Raw genomic sequence first — 24,573 nt, forward strand, 5'->3', positions numbered from 1 at the left:
AATTCCTTTGAACTTGGATTATAGTTAAGACATGCTATTCAAATGATAATCCTATGTAGCTCTTGAAATTTATACTGAGAAGACCTTAATAGGCTTACTATATATAAAAAAAATCTTTTTGAAGTGTTAGTTTCACAGACAGTGAAAGTAAAATTCAGGCAGGGGAAATATATATATTCCAAAAGAAACACTGAATAGAGGTATTTAATCTTTAAGTTTTCTGTGGTATCATTTGTAAAAAGTTGGTGTGGAGAAACAGGTTTATTGTAGGGTGTGTTAAGAGTCCCTTTGGATTTGAGGAGCTGAAATGTGGGAAAATCATATAAAGAGTCCATCTTTCTTACCATTCCAGACAAAAACTAAGACTCATTATCCTTTATATATTTATATAAATCCTAAGGAATTATAGTAGGAAGTAATGTGATTTTTCTTCTACCTTTCATTTATGTAGTTTTTGATTTTGACACTAATCCTCGCTAATATCTATATTTTTCTAATACTTTGTTCTAATCTACCCATGCTACCCACATTTCTCTAATATTTTTTTACATGTCATGTTCATTTTTCGGCTTAATTCTGGTTTTACTAGGATTGTAGATAAGAAATTGTATAATTTCTCATTACCAAAGTCTAAGATAAGTAATCTAAACTCTTTTGTCTGCCTTTCTGCTTAAATATACCTTTTTTTCTGGATCATCCAACTGTGTTTATTACTTTATTTCATTTATTTTAGGTCATTCTAAAGGAGAGCCTGATACTTTAGCCCTCATTTAAAGTTATTTTTGGACATCTGCAGGCACATGCAAATGTAGCTTCAGTATTTAATTTTTCATTTAGTACATGCTTGAGAAAAAAATGTGTTATGATTTGTTACTTCTGTTACTCTTTGAACCTCAAGTTCTGTCTTTTTCTTGTTAATTACTATAATTACTCTATTTGTTATTCCTACCATATTAAGGTAAATTTAAATTCCAAAGGAAAAAAAAAGTTATTTTTTTAACCTATATACCTATTTACTACTGTTGTATATTACAGAACTTGCTAGTTAAATTTTATATTATCCTTGGATCCACAATGGTGATAATGTATTCAAATGATATTTGTTTTCCTAAATATTTAATTGAATTTGTCATTTAATTGTACCTAAAAAATCATTCAGAGAATATTGTTGTTTAATGGATAATAAAATTGATGCTCTTCTCTTTAATGTTGTTTTTTTCAATTTCTCATTTAGAACAAAGGAATAATTTCCTTGTCGTAGCTTTTCCCTACAATAAAAAGCTTTAAGCTAGCGTGGCTTCTTTTGTTTAATTTTTATTCCATCAAAATGGCAGCCTGGTGATTAATTGCTGCTATGTTTTCATCAAAGATCTTCCCTAACATGTAATACACAGATTGTTTCCAGATTCATTGTAGTATTTTTTAGTATATATTTTTAAATAGACACATGAGTATTTTGGAGAGAAGAAAAAGAACTACAACCAAAACAAACAAACAAAACCCCCTTCTTTCAATACTAGGGTATTAAAAAAAAAATTCTTATTCAGCATGCTTTCTGTATAGAATTCTTGAAAATATAAAAATTTTCTGTTTTATAAAGAATATACTTTTGAGTGGGATTTAATTTTTTGATTATATTTATTTTAAAGTATCTCTAAATTTGTAAGCTGGTAAGTAGTAGAAAATAAAATGAATGGGTCTAAGCTACAATAGATTTAGCCTAAAGAATGTGTTAGAGATTCCTTCTTCCTAGTATTGTTATGGTTGTGTGGCTATATTTTATACATATGACTTACAGAACTAACTCTGGTGTAATAGACAGCTAGAACCATAACCTGCATGTTTTCTCTTCCAGGGTATATTTCCTTCCAGCTACGTTCACTTGAAAAATGCCTGTGTAAAGAACAAAGGGTAAGAAATGAATTTTATTAATAGTTGAAGGATTTTTCATGGAAGCATTACTTATTTTGGAATTTGAAGACTTAGTAAGTGTCTTGAAAAATGAACTATAGAAAATCATGCCATTGTCTGTGTTATTTGATAAAGACAGATTACACTAAGGCAGTTGTCGGAGAAAATTAAAGAACCACCTCTGTGTGTCGGACAACAGTAGGATCTAGGGCACTGGAGGTCTCTCATTGTCCAGAAATCATGGAATTGGCCTAATCTTTTTTTTTTTTAACATCTTTATTGGAGTATAATTGCTTTACAATGGTGTGTTAGTTTCTGCTTTAAGCAAAAGGAGTTGGTTTTTCTTGGTTTCCTGCTGTGTAGGGAAGAATGGCAGTCACACCCATCAAATGCTGAGTCATGTCTCAACCCCAGGAATTTCCTAGATTCACTACTGAATTATAAGTAGCCAAGTCTGCCATTATTTTCCTATTTGGGGTTAATACCGTATCCTTGTGTGACCATTTCACAAAGCCGCTATTCTGCTTCAGAGAACATCATTTCTGTGCTATTTGTTTGATTGAGCTCATTGATCACTTAGGATTTCTCATATATTTAAAAAGTTATTCCCAGTCTGTGTCCAAAAGGACTTAAAGCAGCTGTTATGGTAAAAGATTATTCAAATAAAATATCACAGAATGAAAGAATAGCACTTGCTTATTTAAGTGGTTAACATAAGCAGATTATTCATTTTAAGTGAATCCAAATATTTGCTGCCAGTGTCACAAGGAATATGCATTGGATCACTGAATAATTTTCATTTTATGACAGAAGAAACAATACAGGTTGTACCATAAAAATTGCATTTTTCATCAAATAGCAAAAAATAGGAATTTATTAAATTATTAAAGCACATTTTAAAGCATATTAAATTATATCTTCAAACTTTATTTTTACCAGAAAAGTTCCATGGAGGCTATTCAAATGGGTGATTCTTATATCCACTCTCTGTAAAGGTAGAGTATTAAATCTTAGCTCAGTGAAATAATTTCTTCAGGTGGCTGAGAGTATATGGTATAACTACTTTGAGTATGTGGATAAAACTTAAAGCGTCTAGGAGATCCTTATGTTATATGTCTTATATATGTCAGTTACTTTAAGCAGTATTATTATTATTATCTTGATAGTAGTAGTAGTAATTATTTAAAACAGTAGATTAAAAACATAATTCTGATACTAATAATTACCACCACTATTACTCGTCTAATAAATGTGTGTCCGTCAGAAATGTTGTGCAGTTAAAATCTGCCAGAAGTGAGTCAAGCAGAGTTATCAATCCTTTTGGAATTCTCCCACCAGGCTCTATCCAGCTCCCTTCAAGTAAACCAAGGGACGCTCCAGAAAACACAAGCTTACTCTTTGTTCTGACCTTTCTGCCCTAGTGATCTGGTCTAGGCAATGTTGAAACCCAGGGTTTCTACCCTGTCCCTTAAAGAGTCCACCTGAACAGATCCCCTGCAGCCAGAGTTCTTTGCTACCTTTGCCCCAAGCCCCACCCTGACCCCTCAACTCTCCAGAGCAGAGGGCCACCCAGCCCCCATCTTACACTCTGACAGAGGAAGAGAAAAGAGAAGATGCTAGCAAAAACGTCAAGCATCAGTTCACCCAGTGAAAGTCCTCTCTCTCAAACTGTATTGGGGTGGGACATAATTTTAATTGAAACAAGTACCTTCTTTTATTTTTATTTTTGTCCCAGCCAGTAAGTGGTGAGTATCTGGCTCCCTTGAGTCCGAGGAAGTTTAAGTATGGGTAAAGGTGTTTCAGAATTTGGTCGTGTAAGTTTAAGACTTGGCTGTGGGTTCTCCACCTGACACAGGGCATGATAAGCATTATACAGCAAGAGAACTTCAGGGTAGAACCAAAATTTATTTTCTTAAAAAAAAAAAAAAAATGTTAGAATTCATTGAGACTTTAGGTTCTAGGACTATTAACTGGAAGAAAAACTTTAGCCTGAAAACATTCAAGAGCACGTATTGCCAGGTGATTGCTTTCCCAGAGAGGAACCTCTTTGGGATTTCGATGTTACCTGCCTTATTTTCAGGGGATTAGCACCCTGATTGCCCACCAGGATGAAATAGCTGCAAAGTTCATCTCAGAATAACTGAACAAAATATAATTTCAGGGGCAACTGAAATGTTTGAATGTTGATTTTGGTATAATTAAAAGGAAACAGCTGCCTCACCTAAAATGGCAATTCTGTGCTTTTTAAAAATTTACATTTTGGTTGAACAAACCCCAAATCAACTTCCCACAGACTGAATTGCCTTTATGTTCTTTCCTGGGTCTGCAGAGCAATGCAGGACTGACAGGGGTCCTTAAATTATAGTTTGTGAGGTCACTTCTCTATTGTTTAATTCCTGCTGAGGTCATTTCAGTTTTTAGATGTTAAGTAGGTTGTTGAGTTTTCCTGGAAATTCACTGTTCCCTCCTGACCTTGCATTCTATCATTTTATAGTCTCTGTCTCTAGATATTCATCCTTTAAATTGCAACAGCTGCTCCAAAAGCAAAATAAATGCACTACCATTTGAAAATGTCATATTATGTAGACTTGATAAAAGGTTCTATATATGTCACAGTTCATATATTACTGTTTTATTTCTAGTTTTACAACCCAGCTTTACATTTTCAGCAGTGTTTAAGCTCTAGAAAGGAGTAAAACATTCACAGGGTCAGTACTTTAGCAGCAGTATGAAATGAGGAGAAGAGGCTCTGTTGGTGAAGAAATCAAGGCAAGATTTTAATTCCCATACTTGCTGTCAAGAAAACTTTACAAAAAAAATTATATGCACTTTGGACATAACATCAAAAAGGAATGCAGAGCAGTTATTAGCCTCATGCTAAGAAGTAATTTTCCCTTGATCATCCGTGTCACCTGGTTCGGTGTCTACATATTAGATATTGTCCTTGGAAAAAAATACTCAGATGAAGAAGATAATCCCCATCAGTACCGTCGGTTAGCATTCTTTTGAGAAGCTGTAGTATTAATAGGCACTTAGCCATTTTAAGCTGCACAAAAACTGGAAGAATGTGAAAAAAGAAACTAGAGACGAGAAGAAAAGTTTATTGTATGTCAAAGATAGAATACAGAAGACCAATTCAATCTTCTGTTTTTTCCCTCCATCTCCTTCTATATCTCCTTAATATTAGGACCACCATACCTACCCTGCTAGATGTTGGTATGAATATTTTCCAAGTATAGATTCTGATGTTTAGAAAAGAAATAGGAGAAATATATTACACTAATCATGGAGCGGAGCATTCTGCAATGGATATTCAAATATCTGTGATGTCAAACCCTTAATAAGTTCTGTGATGCATGACAACATTACTGATAGTAGTAATCATTTTTCATGGTCTTGTTGGCAAGTCATGAAAATGAAGTGTTAATGAGAACAAGTGAGTGTTCAGTCTGTATCTCAGTGTCTAGTTGTTCATAACGGTGAGTTAGTTTAGACGATTGCAGCCATCAAAGCCTGATCGTTGAACAAGCCTGTCCCTCCCTTTGAGTCCTATGGTCATAGAGCTTGGAAGGCAAAAGCCATCTCACAGTTTATGTAAGCCTGGTGACCTCATGTTACACACAAGGACTTTGGGACTTGGAGAAGTTAGACGAGTTGCTCTTTAGAGGTCAAACTGTGGCTGGAGCAGAACTCTTCTGCTATTGTTGCTTTCCACCACACTGCTCAGACTTGATCTGGATAAAGTGGCTGGTCGCTGTGTTATGGTACTGCCGTAACCCACTTTACATTCCTCACACAAGTTCATAATCGGATCCCGGTTACTGCCTGCAGAACCAAAAATAACTCTGCAGCTTCCTTTCCTGGTTGGTCTTTTAGAGTGTTTAAAAGAAGATTATTGTCTATGTCATTTGCATATACACTTTGTTGTTGTTGTTCAATTTCACAGACAATTTGAAATGGTTATTCCCACTGAAGACTCTGTTATCACAGAAATGACATCAACATTAAGAGACTGGGGAACCATGTGGAAACAACTCTACGTGGTACGTAACTTTTTAATGGCATCATGTTTCCGATACAGAATTGTTTTAAGAAATATCTGAACGGGAGTGTCAACTAGCATTTGAGCACATGCTGTAGGTCACTAGTACTCCTCCAGGAATTGGGGATAGAGAGCTTAATAAGACTCAGTGTTGTTTTAATCCCTGTGTCCATCTAGCATGGATTTTGCAAGTTCTTTTTCAAGCCGCACGAAGGTAAAAAATCACTTTCCTGGCATCTAATCAAATAGGATGGTTTACATGGAACCAGGGTTAGGCTTTCTGAATACATTTAATTTTCAGGGGGAACTAAACTTATTTTCAATGCAATTTTCATATTGGTATTTTTTATGTTCTAATTCTCTATGAATTATTCAAGTATAATAAAAATGATAGGCTGCTTAGCCAGAATCAATGAGAATATTCTAAATATACAAGAGAAAGGGATGTTTCTTGGGGAAAAAAGGATCAGTGCTTTGGGTATGTATATTTACCTATTTACATGTTATACTTACTGAGAGTCTTCTGTGGTGCAAACCCTGTGGGAAGTACTCTATATGTAGTATCTCATTTAATCCTTACTACCACTCAAGGAAATAAAAGACTATGATCATCCTGAGTTTACAAATGAAGAAAAGGAGGTCGAGAGTGAAGAACTTGCTGGAGGCCAAGTAGTTGGAAAATGGCTGAGCTGGGATTCAAATGTAAATCTAGCACCCTCCCCTCACTCTGAACCACTGTATATGGGGAATTGGGGGTGACATTTTGGGGAAGATGAATTTATTTCTTCTCTGATTTTCAAAGGAATTTATAGAACAGCTTAATCATTTGAAGGGATGTGTGCAAAATACAAAGGTGTACTTATCCTGACAAAATGATTTGAAATAGCCTGTCAAAGAGAAAATCCAAATTAGTGAGGGACATGTGCACAGAACGACCGTTTTTATTTTCTGCTACATAGAAAATGCAATAGGGGGACTTCCCTGGTGGCGCAGTTGTTAAGAATCCACCTGCCAATGCAGGGGAACATGGGTTCAAGCCCTGGTCTGGGAAGATCCCACGTGCCGAGGAGCAACTAAGCCCGTGTGCCACAACTACTGAGCCTGCGCTCTAGGGCCCGTGAGCCACAAGTACTGAGCCCACGAGCCACAACTACTGAGGCCCACACGCCTAGAGCCCGTGCTCTGCAACAAGAGAAGCCACCGCAATGAGAAGCCTGTGCACCGCCACGCAGAGCAGCCCCCGCTCGCCACAACTAGAGAAAACCTGTGCACAGCAATGAAGACCCAACGCAGCCAAAAATAAATAAATAAATTAATTAATTAATTTAAAAAAAAGAAAATGCAATAGGATAGTTCATTGAGGCAAGAAAATCTTTAAAAGTCACTAATAAAAACCCTTTTGATGTTGGATTTCTCTGACCATGCCCTCCTGGAGCTGGTGGCGTTAGGGCTCACTGCTAAAATCCACAAGATGATCTTAGATGAAACACAGTGTCTAGGCTTTGCTGGGGTGAGGTAAATGCACTGTCTAGATAACTGAACTCAAGGGCTCTGTGCTGGGAGACTACAAAGGAAATGCAGATCTCCTTTTCAGATTTAAAAAAAATTGTGTTGGAAAGAATATAAAACCCAAGTATTATTTCACTTAATATTGTATATGACACTAACATGGAAAATGAAACTGTGTGAAATTTTCAAATCACTGCATCCTAAATACCCACTATAAAAATAATGACAGTGTAAGTGTCAAACATTAGCTGAGCTAAGGCGCCAGCATTTTTCCTTTTATGTAGCTGCTGGTGAGGAAGAGTTGAATTTCCACTTGATTCTTCCTTATCTAGCTATTTTTACCTGCTTTTGAGGCTGCGAACATCTATTTTGGGGACATACTTGATTGGCTTGAAAACCTATGTGTTGTAAGCTCTAGGAGTAACCTTCTCACCTCCTACTGTCCTAAGTGACGGAAACAGAGAGAGAATTATTTCAGAGTTTCCTTGGATACTGGAATGGTAGTCAGTTCTATTAGGAAAAAATATAAAGTTTAACCTGGAAGTACCAGATTTTTGACCTTGAGAAGGAGGCCGACTTGGCTCTGTTGGACCTTTTTGTTTCTCTTTTGCTGATGTAAACGTTTTTGCTAAATGTTTTGGTTCAACTTCATCATGCTTGAGTGTATTGGGGTACTGTCTGTGGTCTTTCCTAACAGTTTTAAGGCTAGCTTCTCCATTGGAAGGTGCTTGATGAGCCACTAACATCTTGTCAATTGTAAGTAGTATATGAGATATACTTAATAGATGTAGGACATTTAGCATAAAAAAGCACATGGCAGATGCTTGAGAAATGCTATTTGCTCTTTTTAATAACATCGGTAATGGCCTAATTAATGTCCTTTAAAATATCACTTAATAATGTATCAGTAATCTAACCACAAAACGTTTAGGAGAAATATAGCAGCCATCTTTTACCAAGTACTTTTGTGCAGGCCTTTGGGTGGGTATTTCACATCTCTCTTCCGTGGGACTCTGCCAGGTAGTTTTTATTCTCGAAGCTCATCAAAGATAATCTATCCAGGGTCCCATGCTAAGTGGGAAAGCCTGGCTGTAAACTGAGGTCTGCTGCTCCAAAAATTACATTATTTTCATCTTGAGGCAAATCAAAACTTACCCATTCTCTACAACACTAAAGTACTTACAGTTCACTTTTTGCAGAAAAACATTGCAGAAATTTTCTGATATATTGTAAAAATGTTTAGATATTTTTCTATTTTAAGTGTTTAATATTGTACCCTACCTTTTTCATTTGACATTAAATCAAAAGCATTCTTCACGTTTTGAACAGTCTTCCTAACTATCCAATTTTTAAAATCCAGTTTTTAAAGAAGCATCATTTTCTGACTAGCTGTCAAAACAGATATGTACTGTTTTCAGGCACTAGTAGGGAGGCTTTGCTGGTCAGGGCTGCAGTATGTCACTGTTCCTGCCACCCCTTCCTGAAAGGGAAAGCAGACCAACTTGTTCTCCTTTTATAAAGGATCAGACTTCTTCTCAGCTCAATGTTCTCTTAGACTTACGAACTAGAGGTGACATTATTAGGAAATCAAGCCCATTCTTCTGGACAACTGCAGAACGCCTTCCCCAAGAGCAGGACAAGTGACTGTCACACTGTGACAGTCATTTTAAGCAGAGCTGACTCCCTGGCTGCATGAGGTTTGACTTACATTTTCCTTATGTAATTTCTTTGACTCAAGTGAACTTTTCTTTCTGACCACAGAGTTCCTCAGGTTTTTTAAATTTATTTTAATTGTTTAATTGAAGTATAGTTGATTTACAGTGTTGTGTCAGTTTCAGGTGAACAGCATAGTGATTCAGTTATATATATGTATATGTATGTGTACATATATATATATATATATATATATATTCTTTTTTCAGATTCTTTTCCATTATAGGTTATTACAAGATACTGAATATATAGTTCCCTGTGCTATACAGTAGGTCCTTGTTTATCTGTTTTATATATAGTAGTATGTGTCTGTTAACCCCAAACTCCTAATTTATCCCCCCCACTTGCCCCCTTTGATAATTGTAGGTTTGTTCTCTGTGTCTGTGAGTCTCTTTCTGTTTTGTAAATAAGTTCCTTTGCAACATTTTTTTTAGATTCCACGTATAAGTGAAATCATATGATGTTTGTTTTTCTCTGTCTGGCTTACTTCACTTAGTATGATGATCTCTAGGTCCATCCTCTTCAAGTTTTTCTTGATCTTCCCTGCTTGTTCTTTTATATGATCTAAACAGAACCCACCTCTCAAGATCCACCAAAACTAACAGCTCTAAATCAAGGTATTCCTTCCTTCATTCTTCAGCTGCTGGGACTACGTAGTGCAGCCTCGGCCATTGTGGTTGGGAGCTTACACCAGGTGAAGAACACAGACACTGACCAGTGACTTACAACATTATAGCACCTTTGTAATGATTTGTATGGGAGTGTATAACGTGAGTAAAGAGTGAGAGGTTATAGAAGAACAGGCTCAAGAGAGTGCTCTAGGAGGTGAGAGCAAGATTATTGATGTCTCAGAGGACCAGGGATGGTGTCATGGAGAATGCTTCTTGGTCAGCTGGCACATTGTCTAACCTGCACAGTGCACGAAAATGCTTTTCTAGTCACCAAGCATTGATAAAGCAGAAGATCCATCACTACTTTTTACCAAAAAAAAAAAAAAACCATTATGACTGACCATCTTTACCCATCACACAGAACTTGGTATTTCTGGCAGCTTATCTCTGTAGAGGACTTTAGATGAACGATGATCTCAATACTTTCATACCACTATTCATATAGCCTACTAATAATTTCTGTAGAAAGTAAAAGCATGGCTTCTGCTTAAGAAAGATGAAGGGTTGATGGAAGATGAAATACTTATAAAAGGTTTACCCTAAATACCTCTGGGGAAGAGACATACACTTAAATTTTGATAAAGACAATATTTATAAGAGGGTTTATTCTGGATCAAAACCATAATGATAACAGCATTAGTAGCAGCTGATACATGATATTTATTCTGGACCAAGCATTGTTCTCAGAGTTTTAATATATGAAGTCATCAATCCTTATAGCAAGCCTATGAGATAGGTACTATGATAGCCACTCTACAGATAAGAAAAGAAGCGCAAAGAGGTTAATACACTGCCAAAGGTTTTTCAGTCAGTGAAGGGCAGAATTAGAATGCAGATTGAGGTAGTTTGTCTTTCAAGTCTATGCTCTTAATCAGTGTACTATCGGGGTCTCTTCACAAATGTTATCTCTAATCCATAAAATAACCTTACAGGAAGTTAGTACTGTGCCTGTTTCACAGATGACAAAAGCCATACTCAAAGCCTATAAAACTAGTGAGTGGCAAAACCAAGATTTGAAGCCAGGAGTTTAACCTGTCTTTTTTCCAACTAAGCCTCCTCGCTTGGTGAATTTCACAGGAGATTAGCCTGAATTTACATGAATGTTTAACAAGTAAGAAAGAAAACATTTTTTTTAAAGTCTAAATACTGACCAGATAATAGCAGTGAAAATTCATCAATGAATGAGTGTGAGAGCCCTCTGTGTACCCAGCTTCTGATGGGAACACAGTAAAGCATTAAGACCAACATGCAAGAAATAATTGGAAAACAGTGTTTTCTGTTGAATTGGCTTTAATTACATGCAGCCATGCTTCAGAGAAGGGGGAAAAAAGAATGTGAGCAAGAGTTGTAAGGGGAAGATTTCCTGAGGGAGGTGGAAGTCGGTTGGAGCCTTGAAGGGTAGTAGAATTGGATGGAGCTAAAGAAAGAGGATTTGAGGTGGAAAGGGAAGGAGAGTAAGTAAAGCCAGAGACCAAGCTTGGGTGTGGAGGCTTAGTGAGGACCCTGGGACATGGGGGGTCTGAGAAGTGAAGTTGGATTCTTGGGCAGGAGAACAGCATTGTGAAATGGGATGAAAGCATGTAGAGCAGTGAGTGCCTTTGAGGACCCGAGGGGAGAGTTTGTCTGTTCATGGAGAATCTGTCCACAGCGTGGCCAGCACACAGAGGGTAAGCAGGACTACCCCCCGTTTCCTCTGTGGTTACCCCATGTCTCAGTGACTGACCATTGAATTTCCGCATTTGCGTATTTCCCAGAGAAATGAAGGTGATCTCTTCCACCGGCTGTGGCACATCATGAATGAAATCCTGGATCTGCGGCGGCAGGTGCTTGTGGGGCATCTCACCCACGACCGGATGAAGGATGTGAAGCGCCACATCACCGCCCGCCTGGACTGGGGCAACGAGTGAGTACTGGCCACTGAGGGGGCGGGCTCTGGTGGCTGAACACCACAGATGTGACTGCGACACACGTGTGAGCCACTGTGCAGTCATATCTCTGGAAGACACCAGAGGAGGCTTTTCCATCTTTCCCCTTCGGGGGGCTTAGTGCAAACTCTCACTGGTGGAGTCGAGAACTGCATCCTCTAGGGCTGGTATGGGTCCCAGGACGTTGTCGGTTCTCTACTGCCCTGTGTGCTCTGACAGTGTGCAAGTGCTCATGAAATACAAAATATTCACTGGGGTCAATCAGATATGGCGTCTGCTAAAAATTCATCTTGTTTCAAGGCTTTAGGTTTGGCATGTGAATTTCCTTCTAAATATATTCCTCTGCTTTATTGTGGTAGTAGGTCGTTGGTGTAATCTGGAGGGAAACACTAATGCTAATAGCTTCTGTTAAAAGGCTTAGGACAGGTACCCTGGGTGGGAGGGGGTCGTGCTCTCCTTATTGCCCTGATTCTGCCTGTGTATACATATTAGTCTCTTTGAGGAGCTACTTGGGAGAGCTCAGTAAAAAAGCTGTTCTTGACCAAGATTTACTTTTAAATAAAACTGTAAGTGACTAATCTAAAATAACAGCCAAGCACTTTAAATAGTATATCTAATCACTTAAAGCTCTGATGAAGGCTGATATTGTGCTAAGTATGAATGTTAATATATGGGGGAGAAATTAGAATAAACCAGCTTTGACTATAATGTTAGGCTTGTATGGGCTTAAGTTTAAGGAAGGTAAATGGTTCCTCGGTATCCTACAAGGTCATAGCCTCCCTCCCTTTCCTCTCCCCAAATCCCCATTTGCTATTTGGACCTTCAAAGGATCTTAGGGCAACAGAATAAAAGAAAAGCTGACAGAAAAAGGAGAAGGCAGTAAAACGTGCACCACAGATAAATTTGCCTCTTACTGAATCTGGAAAAACTGATCTGAAACGAGAGTGTGCTTCCTCTAACCATAGCAAGTCGCTTTATCAGAAGCCAGTTTTGATTCCTGCCAAGACATCACATACTACAGGTATGAAGACATGGACCCACTAACACATTTTAAAGCTCTGTCTCATCCAGAGTCCTTCTGGTATTTCGTTGAGTGAGCTGTGCCATTCATCCTTTCACCGACAGTCGGGAGAGCAGCCCTAATTCATTTATCTCGGGGAGATTTATTCCTTCTGGGGAATCAAAAACAAGAGCAGGTTTGGAATGCAGCAAGACATTGCACTAGGAACTCTGCTCTTTTACGATGGGAGGCAAATTCCAGAGCCCTCCTTGACTTCAGTTTCCTCACTTGTCGAAGGAGTAAGTTGAGCTAGAAGAGATCCAAGGCCCCTTTCCGGTCCAGGGCAACATGATTCAAAGCACGTAGCACTTCCTGAGAGAGAGGATTTGCCAGCCACATGCATGGAGCCTCCGGTCTCGCTGTGTGAGATGGGGTAGCACTTTGAAGGGTAGATCTGAAGACTGTTTGACCGCGACTTAGGCTGCCCATCTTTCGTGTGTTTTTTTGTTTGTTTGTTTTGAAAAAACTTTGAGCTTTCTCCGAATTATGTTGGCTCTTAGTCATTGTACTGGTCCTCCTTTAAAAGACTAGTTTGTGAATAGGAAGAAAGTTGGATGAAGTCAGCTTATCAAAAATAGCTTAGAAATATAGAGCAGGCAAGAAGATGATACTTTTTCAGTGTTAGGAAGGAAGATGATGAGAGAAGGAAGGGAAAGGAGGGAAAAACATTAATTATGACTGAATCATGGCTCAATTTTGACTCATGTAAGTTCTAGCTTGTACTTTGGGCAGTTCTTTGGCTAATTTATGGTAAGTTGGTAAAACATTGATGCATGAAAGCGAGCAATATAATTTATTTAGATCATCCTCAAATTCATGAATTTTCTGAGGTCTCATTCTGTTTTCTTTGAATTTCTTTGACAACTTATTTAAAATGACTTACGGTTTACAGATTGTGCATTTGCTGTATTCCTTTAAATATAGTTTTCTTACTGAATGGAAAAGCAAATTCAGATAGTTCTCTTGCATATTAAACTAAATTGTTCTGCAAAATTGTCTATCAGCATGTAGATCTCGGGATGAACATAAGTGAAAGATGGGTTCAGTCTCAAGTTGTATGTCAAACTGTTGAAGAGTGGTGAAGAGAAGCCTCTAGATGGAGGAAGCTTGGGAGGAGGGGGCGGGGGAGGAGGAGATAACCCATCTTGTTCCCTAAAGGGGCCATCAGAAGAAGTGTTCTCGCCTGGAAGCCTCGAACAGACTTAAAATAATAGCACCTGTCTCGGTTCTCCGTAGAGTCCTGTGCTGTCCTTTGACTTTCCTGTGATGATGATACAGGCGGGAGAATCAATTCATTCTTCCTTCCTGATGTCCCAGAGCAGTTCAGTGACTGAGTTAATATAAAACTAACCCCCCACCCACCCATTTCCCTTGCTGGCTTCCCATGTCCTATGTTCTCTCCTTCCATCCTGTTCCTTCCCTCTTTGCCTCATTTCTTCTTGTTTCTTAGAGCACTGTCCTGACCCTCTTCTGTGAGCTCAGAAGCCTCACCCAGTGGGAGGGTTATCCTAAGGATATACCTAGGAATTAACAGAACAAAATAGAAACATATAAAAGTCTCTTCACACAGCTAGGACTCCAGGAAGCCAGCAGAAATTGAATAATCCAAGCCTTATGAGAGGAAAAGACTTGCAGATCACCAGCTCCTGGTGCCCCAAAGCTGAGGAAGGTTCTGGATCCCACACCTACTCCAGAACCTCTGCTGCTGGAGTTGGTCTTAACTCAGTCATTCTGCAGTGATGTAGATCACTTGTCCTTCATGTTTCTCAGATGGTTGATGCTATGTGAATTTCCAGGTTCAAATTCTCAAAGAAGGAATCTCATTGACAGCCAGTATCCGTTATTCATGTTCAAACTGAGCATTTTATACCAGCCACTCATGAGCTGCTGGCCAGTCCAGGGATTATTTGTCCTTTGGTCAGGTGCCTACCTGTGGGCCAGTCAGGTGTGGCTCGGGAAGGGGAGATGGTCAGATGACTAAACTACTTCAGCTGCCCCCGCCCCTCCCAGAAGAAAGTATGGTAGGGCAGCTTCTCATGGAACGTGCCGCGGGGAAGGAGGTAAGTGCTATGATTCACATGTGATTGTATGCAGGCACACTGCAGAGATACTGCAGGTTCGGTTCCAGACCACCGCAATAAAGCGGATATCGCAGTAAAGCAAGTCACAAAATTTTTTGATTCCCCAGTGCATGTAAAAGTCATGTTTACACTGTACTGTAGTCTATTAATGTGCAATGGCAATATGTATTAAAAATATACATATCTTAATTTAAAAATACTCTATTGCTAAAAAATGTCAAAACAATTAAGATAGTGACATCAAAGATCATTGATCAGAGATCCCCATAACAAATGTAATAATGAAAAAGTTTAAAATATTTTGAGAGTTACCAAAATGTGACACAGAGACATGAAGTGAACAAATGCTATTGGAAAAATGGCGCCAACAGGCGTGCTTGACACAGGGTTGCCACAAACCTTCAACTTGTAAAAAACGTAATATCTGCAAAGTGCAGTAAAAACAAGGTATGCCTATACCCTCTTTCCTTTGCTAGATAATCTTTCCTCAGCAATACTCACCTGGTGTCTTCTGCTATCTTACATTGTAGTGCAGTGGTCCTCTCTTGGGATGGGATAGAGAATGGGGAACAGACCCTATCAGAATCCCCTGATGAGGTAGAGCAAGGGGAATTTATTAGTCTGCTCAGGCTGCCATAACAAAATACCACAGACTGGGTGGCTTAAACAACAGACATTTATTTTCTCATAATTCTGGAGGCTACTAGTCCGTGAGCAAGGTACCAGCAAATTCAGTTTCTGGTGAGTAGTCTGTTGCTGGCTTGCGGATGGCTGCCTTCTTGCTGTGTCCTCGTATGGCCTTTCCTCTGTGCGTGCGTGGAGAGAGAGAAATCTCTGGAGTCTCTTCTGCTGCTTCTAAGGACATCAGTCCTATTGGATTAGGGCCTCACTCATATGACCTCACTTAACCTATATTATCTCCTTATAGTTCCTCTTTTCAAATATAGTCATATTGGGGTTAGGGCTTCAACGTACAGATTTTGGGAGGACACAGTTCAGAAACTAACAGGGAGACATGGGTATTTTGAAAATGAATTACCGAGTTTGTGCTTTGAAAGTTCAACGAAAATTAGAGAATGGGAGTGTGATTTTTAAGTTTCTCAAAGAGAAACACAATTGAAGAAAAGTGAGAAACTGTTTTAGTATCTAAAAGCCAAGTCCTACCATCAAGAGGGCCACAGTCTTGTAATCTTAAGACCAACAGTCCCTCAGGGTGGCTGGGGAAGTACCTGGCTTGAAGTATGTGCTGAATTAATAAGAGGTTTTTACTTAGGAAACCTCTAATGAGGTTTTGGGGAGGTCACAGAATTTTAGGATGTTTTCAAAATACAACAGTGAGAAAGCTGTGGTTGTATAATTGGAAATGCCATGCAGGAAGGCTTCCATATTAGAGAGAGTAATGATGTGGAAGGGATGTAGAGCAAATTATCCTCAGAGAATTAAGTGTGAGACCCGGAGTCGGGTAATTGAGGGGAGTCCGGTAGAGAGACGTCATGAAGCCTTTGGGATGGTTGTGACGGTTAAGGAGATGAGTAGAATTATACAGCCTTGACATCAGTGTAGTAAGGTGGGTGCCTGGAAAGGAGTGTTATCAAGGTCACTAGAGGGAAACTGGCAAGATTATACTCATTTTCCTCTGCCCATGGCAAGACATCACAAATCCGTTACCATACTTGGTCCCACTGAGGCTGGATATAACCTTAGAATATTTCTTAGCATAGTAATTCACGTATCAGTCACAGTGAAACCTGACGTAAGAGATTAAGCCATTTTTGCTACCCCAGGCGTAGACCTATGCTGTCCTAAATTCTGTCCCCTGCCTTTACTGAGTTTCTCCTAATGACTGACCCCAGAACTTGCCATGAATAAGGACCATGCACGTGTTGCCAGAGATTCCCACTATTAATGTGTTAGCTCTGGATATAACTAGGTATTTTGGTGCCAGGTCAAATCCTAAAGGCTACACTTCCCTCTCCTCAACTCTGTTTTCTAGAACAAAATTATGTCTATCTCTAGTTTCCACCCCAGTACAAGGAGGAAGGGTTTCTGTGGTAGTAGCTTGTAGGGTGCTAAAGGTTCCCCATCATAGAGTACCAAGGCCCCCAGTGGCAGGAGCGCTTCCCCAAGAGTGCCAGCCCATCCCACCCGACCCTATTTACTTGCCTTTGTCATCTTTTGTTTCTCAAGTTATGACCAGTGTTCAGCCTAGTTACTTACTCCAATCACGGTGAGAGGTTAATATAAGGTAAAAAATATGGGTGAGAGAAGCATGGTGGGTGATGTATCGAATGTTAGGGTGATACAGTAAAGATAATTCTTTTTTTTTTTTTCTTTTTTTTTTTTTGTCCCCTCCCCCTCCTCCCCCCAAGATAATTATTTTTAATATATTCTGTCAAGGTGACTCTTCCGCCAAATGTTTGCAATCTGTTTTCTAGACAACTGGGACTGGACCTGGTGCCTAGGAAAGAGTACGCGATGGTGGATCCAGAGGACATCAGCATTACTGAGCTCTACCGATTGGTAGGTATAGGAATCCTTGGCTCACAGCCTCACTGCTAATTTTGTGGTTTCCATGACACTCTTCATACTTGCTGGATTTTGTAAGAACAGGATGTTGTTCCCGGTTTAATTTGGAGCAAGTAAAGAGAATTGAGAGCTGAGGTGACCATGCCCCAAGTACAAAACTGAGATAATTTACCCATCTCAGAATGCCTTGACGTTCCTACTGAGCCCTCAATGCCCAGGCACTAGGAAGTAAAGCCAAAGAAGTTTTAAGTTTTATTTTGCAAATCTTTGTACTTTGCCTAGTCTAGTGAAATCTTTGTATTTTGCCTAGTCTAGTGGAATGGTTACAAGTCATACGTATTTATCTGTTCTGTTTCAGGACATTGTTGTGACTAATGGTTTCCAGTTAGTGCTCACCAATATGTTAGCTCCCCTCCCTGCCCTGTTATCACTGTATGCACAGACTCCTGAAAGTATCTCTTCCTTGGTCTCCAAATGCTAGACTTATCCCCCACGTCTCCCAAACCCCAGGCCATCCCTAAGTGCTGAAGCTTGTTAATAATCCTGAGATATTTGGTCGTCTTGCCCATCATGGCATCACCCATGACTTGAGTTTTTTGTCTAGTTACATGGTAGGTTGAAGTCCAATTATTTACTTGGCATCTAGGTTCCCCAAATCTGGTCCCATCTGCCTTGTATTTTTTTTTTTTTTTTTTTTTTTTTGGCTGCGTTGGGTTTTCTTTGCTGTGCGCGGGCTTTCTCTAGTTGCAGTGAGCGGGGGCTACTCTTCGTTGAGGTGTGTGGGCTTCTCGTTGCGGTGGCTTCTCTTGTTGCAGAGCATGGGCTCTAGGCACATGGGCTTCAGTAGTTGCAACACACGGGCTCAGTAGTCGTGGCTCGCGGGCTCTAGAGTGCAGGCTCAGTAGTTGCGGCGCACGGGCTTAGTAGCTCTGCAGCTTGTGGGATCTGCTCGAACCCGTGTCCCCTGCATTGGCAGGCGGATTCTTAACCACTGCGCCACCAGGGAAGTCCCTAGCCTCATCTTCTTAATATTTGTATAAAGTTTCACCTAATCTCTAGATACTCACTGAGCTAGTTTAAAACCTCAAATCAAAGAAGCCAATATCCCAGCTGCATCTTACCCCACGTTCCAAGGAGGAGTGACTGTGGTAAATAGCTGACTCCTTTTTGGAAGATCCTACCTCTCTGGGGGTAGCTTCCCAAGCTTAGAGTATTCTTCATAGAATTGCAGATTATTCTTGACCTGAGATTATCTGAAAAACATGGTGGAAAAAATCATCAGTAAATCCATCAGGCGTATGTCTGATTTGAGAAAGCAGTTCTTAATGCCGCTTTCAGTTTCCCCCTTCATCATCAATCTGTTCAGATTATCTACAGCTCATTATTTCCGTTGGAATAAATTCCGTTTCTGTGGAAAATTTCCTTTGCTTTACGTTGAGCTTCTTGAGAGTGATGTTTCATGCTGCACCCCTCTGTGGCATCAGTGTTAAGCAGGGTATCAGGCCCAGAGCAAAAACACAGTTGAAGGTTTGGTTGGAGGGAGGAGGGCAGAGATGGAGGAAGGGCACACAAGGAGAATATTTGCAGTTAAAGTCACCACTAACTCTTAGCTTATATAACAAACAAAATCTCTAGAATTTATTTGTCAGCGACATCCTCTAATGGGACATTTTTATTATAGTTTATTTAACTGTTGGGCATCAGATTTTGTCTCTCACTTTTGTTTTAATCTGTCACTCAATTTGAAGTTTCTTCAGAGTGGGCACCGTGTCCTATATTGATACTTCCTCTGTTATGTCCAACATAATCTCGTTCAGTGATTTGCACTTAATAAGCAATCACTTAATGATTTTGATGTTATTACGGTATTATGAGAAGACCATGGGTATAGATGCAAAAAACTAGATTTAACTTCCATCTCTTCCTTCCACCAGCTCTCTGATCTTGGACTTACTGCTAAATTTTTCAGAGCTTCAGTTTCTTAGTCTATTAAATGGAGAAATAATTCTAACCATGTTTGTTAGGACGGTTAAATAAGAAATGCATGTAAAATGCCTTTCCTTGACAGACAATGTTTGCAAAGCACCTAAGCATTCAGTCAGTTTTCATTCCTTTGTCACCTTTATTTCATCCTTATTAAGGAGGTAAGATGGCAAGAATAATTGCTGCCTTATGTGCTAAATCTTAAGATTAGATCTGGCTGTGTTCAATGAAATAAATAAATAATAGAAGCTTAGACATGATGGAAATTATTTCTCTTTTACAGTATGCAAGCCCAGAGGCAGGAAGTCCTGGGCTTGTTTGTGGTTTCATGGTGTCAGAAGCAAAAAAAGGCTCCATCATCAAGGATACTTCAAAGTACAACATAGCTGCAAGAACTCTAGCCATGACCTTGCTCTCCAGCTGTAAGAAGGAGAAAGATTTCTCTCAGTTGACTCAACTATTTTAATGAGCCTTCCTGGAGCTCTACCACACAATACTTGCACTTATATTTCATTGGCCAGAACACAGTCACATCTCCATATTTAGCTAAGGATGTCAAATATTTGAGAAGCAGCTAACAGTGTCTGACACAAATATGTTTTATATTCCCAAGTTTGATTTTGTATGCATGTGATTTTATCTCTCTTCTTTTTCCTTAATGTCATATATAGGACGGGAAATTTATTTCATCTCTTTGAACATTCCGATTTGTGAGTTGTGGCTGCTGGGAGTGTTATATTGATAAGATTCTGGGGTCTTATCCAGGCTGTGATGGATTAGCAATGACTGCCATCGGAGGGGTTTTTTCATATTTTATAGCTCAGAACCTAGTCCACAGTCTTCATTTGACAGATGAGGAAAATAAAACATTGTAATTTTACATGAAATTGTAATTTCTCCTCCATAGTGGTTGCATTTTACTGCTTCTAAAGCAAAGACAATAGCCCAAGAGAACCCCAAATGATTATAAGCTTCGGAAGGACATGTTTTTTCTTTAAGGCAGCTTCAAGTTCCTATTTATGTCCTGGCCCAGCAGTAATCAGGTTCTCTGTAGCACTGGCCCTTTTCTCTATGCAACCTAAACGTGACTGATTGTATTGACTTTGCCAGGGGGAGTTGGCAGGCACCACCACCAATCCCTTATGGTGAAGGTGGGAGTGGGGTGGTGATTTATTGTCACTCCTAGATCAAGGATCATGGCATGGAGGTAAAATGCCCCAACACAGGATGCTGGATTAATTGTTGCCACTTCTCTTTCTTTACTATGTCTTCTCCCCGTAATATTTGAAACACAGGTGTTTGCATCTTACAAACTCCCTACTGCATCATTAGAAAAAAAATGCCTTGTTTTGGGTTTTTGATAGCCCTGTTAGCAGATCTTTCTCACCTGATTGTGTTCATCTAAGCAGTAAAATGTGCTAAACCTCACCGTGTTGACATATGTCCCGTTGGAACATATGGTTTACTGCCAACAACCAGAGCTCAATCCTTCTGTAGTCAAGAGGACTTTATTGACTGGATTCTCAGGTTGTTTGGGCATGAGGAGTATCTTTTTAGGAACCTTTCTTGGTTTTTATAAGATCAGGTTAGCTGCTTGCTTTGTGATACTTAGTGGGTAGGCCATTGTTTCTCCAACAGAGAACAGGGTACATTTGGCAATGTCCGGAGACATTTTTGGTTGTCACAATTGGGGATGGTGTGGAGTCGGGGGTGGGGAGAGGTACTACTGGTATCTGGTGAGTAGATGCCAGAAAAAGCTGTTAAACATCCTACCAAGCCCGGGACAGCCCCACGGCAGAGAAATTACCAGCCCAAATTGTCAGTAGTGCTGAAGGTGCGAACCCTGGTGTGGACCATTCACCCAGTAATTAATGCATTAGTGAGGGTTAATAATTTGTATCGCTTTAATAAATCTTCGGAATGCATCTGTTTCTTTTCCTAATCAAAAGTCTAGTTAAACTGTAAGCACATTTAGAGTCACTGCTAGGTGCCTTTGTAACCATAAATTATTTCAGAGATGGATTTTTGTCTATGTGTTATAACTACCAAATCATAGTTCTTGAAGTGTGGACACACCTTTTAAATTTTGCTACTGCAATAATATATTCACAGAGAGATTTTTTTAGCAGTTCCCAAAAGTAGTGAATTACCAAAAGATAAACAAGGCATCGTAACCTATGTAAGTTCAAATCTGTCTCAGGGTTGGAAGGATGGTGGGTGAGAAAGAGAGGAGATTTCAGTGCCATTTGTGAGGGCCCGTGTCACACGTACAAAGGGTAGAATTAAGTGGGCTTATTACTAGCATGCGTGCAAAGACCAAGGCAGTAATTGTACAAAAGATGCAACAATACGTTTTTCACTCTTCTAGGATTTGCATCTCTCTGCACATGATGTCAATCAGTGATTCTCAGCCCTCATTGCACATTAGAATCACCTGGGGAGCTTTTAAAACTACCACTGTCTGGACCCCCATCCCCTAGAAATTCTAATTTAATTGCTCTGGGATGGGACCTGGGCATACGTATGTTTTAAAAGCTCTCTTGGTGATTCTAAAGTGCAGCCAAGGTTGAGAACCACTGATCTAGATAGATTGGATTCTTTGCAGGAATAAGGGAGCTAATTTTTCTCCTCAGTTTTTAGTGAATGTCATGAATGATGCTGGGAACTTTGCACTGTTTGAAGTAAAGACCAGACATCTCTTTGAGGTCTGTTCTTTTCATAATGTTTTATATCTGTTTTTCCAGCTCTAGCCTTTAGTAGTTATTCATTTCTTCATAGTAGTTTGTGCATTGTTACCCTGAACTTTTAAGTAAATCAGTAAATAAGTTAGCAACTTCAGAAAATAAAAAGCTTGAGAAGTTAAAGAGATGTAGTTTTATGAATGCGTTATGTTTCCTTTGCCCTGTTATAAAGGATTTTTAAAGCCCAAAATAGAGCAACTCTCATAGAAAAAAAGACAGAATTGTGCTTTTTTTCTAGTTATAATATTTCTCTGCAGAAAGCCTTTTCAAGTAATTATGGCCAACACATACCACAATGCTGAGGTCCGCTTTAAAAGAAAATGCACTTACTCTTCACTTTCACAGAGGCGTGTCCAGTGTACCTGCTGAGTATACAATAATTATAGATGCATTTGGTTAATTGCATTTTTTTTAGCTGTCTACTTTTCAAGTGGTTCAATTTAAAAAATAAAAGCATGAAAAAATTCTGGTGATTTTATGCTGTTGCATCTATAATTGTAAATGGCATTTTTTTACATTCAAATCTTGGTTAGTTAGTCATTAGTTATTGAACTATACTTAGAAACATAAAAAGATGGCTAATGTAGACCTATAGTTCTGTACCTTAACCTCAACAAAGGATATGACTCCTTTGGAGTTAATCCCTGAGCTATTAATATTTTTTTTAATTGTCAAGTGATCCACAAGAGGTAGCCTCTTTAGTAGTCTGTGTTATGAAAGCAGTACTCTTACACATTCTTACACCTGTTCTGTTAATTCACAGCCTTTCTGTATGTCTTCCTTGTGCTCTTACCCTGAGTCAGTTCTGCTCACAGTGTGGTCCAAGAACTAGCTGGACCGTGAACTGTTTGTAACTGGCCCAAGTACAAAAATGGCGAGTAAACATTTAGAAACCTTTATAACATTTTGACATTGCCATGGCATTTTTATGGTATTTTATGAAAATATCAATCTGCGGTAGGTTAGGGGGAAAAACCAACCTGGTCCTTCACTGCAGGTAGTTTGAGAAGTTCTGTCCTAGATGGTTCATAATTCCCGCTCACTCTTTCGCTCTCAGCTAAAGTGTCATTTTCCCAAGAAACCTTCTGACTGCCCAGACACAAGTCAAATTCTCCATTCATCACAGTTGCAGTTTTCTATCTGTTTGTGTGACAATTTTGTTGATGTCTGCTCCCCCTAGTAGAAAAGCTCTATGAAGGCAGGCTGTTACTGTGTTTACGCATCATTGCATTCCCAGTGCTGGGCTCATAATAGATAGGTAACAAGTATATGCTGACTAAATGATCATTCTCATGTTCTCCTCACCCCTGGAACCATGGGTGATTCCTTTCCTTCCTCAACTTGTGGGAACTCTTACTTCTGGTCCTGCCTCCCAAGTATAGCCTAGGCTAGCAGTATTAAGGACGGAAATAAGAGATGGACACAGACTCTATTCCTGCCTTTAGACCCCTCACTGGCTTTCTTAGGTCTGCTCCCCTTTAGCTCCGCAGCAAGTTAGAAACATTTTCTTGCTCTAGTGATTGAATATCATTTGATACTGCCCGCCTCAGAAAACTACCACAAGTTTGAAATTTAGTATACTTTAAAAGAATTTTTAATTATGAGAAATGTGAAGTCATAGCTACATTGTTCAGCGAAATGATCAGCTAGATACAATTTAGTCTGATTTTTAAAAGATGGCTAATAATTTGTTCTCACCCTGGGAGTTGACGAGGGACCGATAGCGTCCTTTGAACTTCACGCTGCCTGAATCTGCTCAGTGAGTTGATATCATTTTAACATTAATGATTAAGAAACAAATCTTAAAGCAGGATTCCTTGATGGTCTGCAAACTTCAGTTTTTTATTTTAGAAGTTGGGAGAAAATTTGGAATTTAACATCCAACTACATACCAAATACACAGCAAAAAAAAAAAAAAAAAGCACAGGACATCATAATCACACCATAGCTAACTAGCTTGTCGGGTTCCATTATTTAATTCGGTCCATGCTGATCATGTTTTTTTTGGGGGGGGTGTCATTCAGATGGAGCATCGACATCGGAAGAAAGATACCCCAGTGCAGGCCAGCAATCACCACCTCTTTGTGCAGATGAAAAGCCTCATGTGTTCCAACCTGGGAGAGGAGCTTGAGGTCATCTTTTCACTCTTTGACAGTAAAGAGAATCGACCAATCAGGTAACTGCATGTGGAGATATGACTTGAACTTCTTAATGGTAGAAATGTGGGTATTTGCAACTGGCGGGCTTCAGGATATATGACCTTGTACATTTTTCCTCTATCAGCCTGTTTTCTCATCTGTAGAACTCTGTGAATTTCTAAGCTGCCTAACTTCTGGGCGTTTCCCCGAAAATTAGATGAAATGATGCATGCAGACGTTTTTTGAAAAACTCAAAAGGGCTGTGGAACCATA

The 24,573-nt window shown here is 39.3% G+C and overlaps 1 protein-coding gene across 3 annotated transcripts in view; it reads left to right on the forward strand.

The window, feature by feature from the left end:
- The window catches only part of DOCK4 (dedicator of cytokinesis 4), a 492,329-nt gene that overhangs the window by 208,071 nt on the left and 259,685 nt on the right, over positions 1 to 24,573 (forward strand). For all 3 annotated transcript variants that reach the window (XR_009505001.1, XM_059933591.1, XM_059933592.1), the window contains exons 4-8: positions 1,856 to 1,911; positions 5,858 to 5,954; positions 11,601 to 11,749; positions 17,348 to 17,432; positions 24,187 to 24,338. Coding sequence is in view for 2 of the 3 variants with exons in the window: in XM_059933591.1 (XP_059789574.1) it covers positions 1,856 to 1,911; positions 5,858 to 5,954; positions 11,601 to 11,749; positions 17,348 to 17,432; positions 24,187 to 24,338 (539 nt within the window). In the remaining variant the exon portion in view is untranslated. The remainder of the gene's footprint in view (positions 1 to 1,855; positions 1,912 to 5,857; positions 5,955 to 11,600; positions 11,750 to 17,347; positions 17,433 to 24,186; positions 24,339 to 24,573) is intronic.

The sequence above is a fragment of the Balaenoptera ricei genome, chromosome 9 (assembly GCF_028023285.1).
Source record: "Balaenoptera ricei isolate mBalRic1 chromosome 9, mBalRic1.hap2, whole genome shotgun sequence".
Lineage (NCBI taxonomy): Eukaryota > Metazoa > Chordata > Mammalia > Artiodactyla > Balaenopteridae > Balaenoptera > Balaenoptera ricei.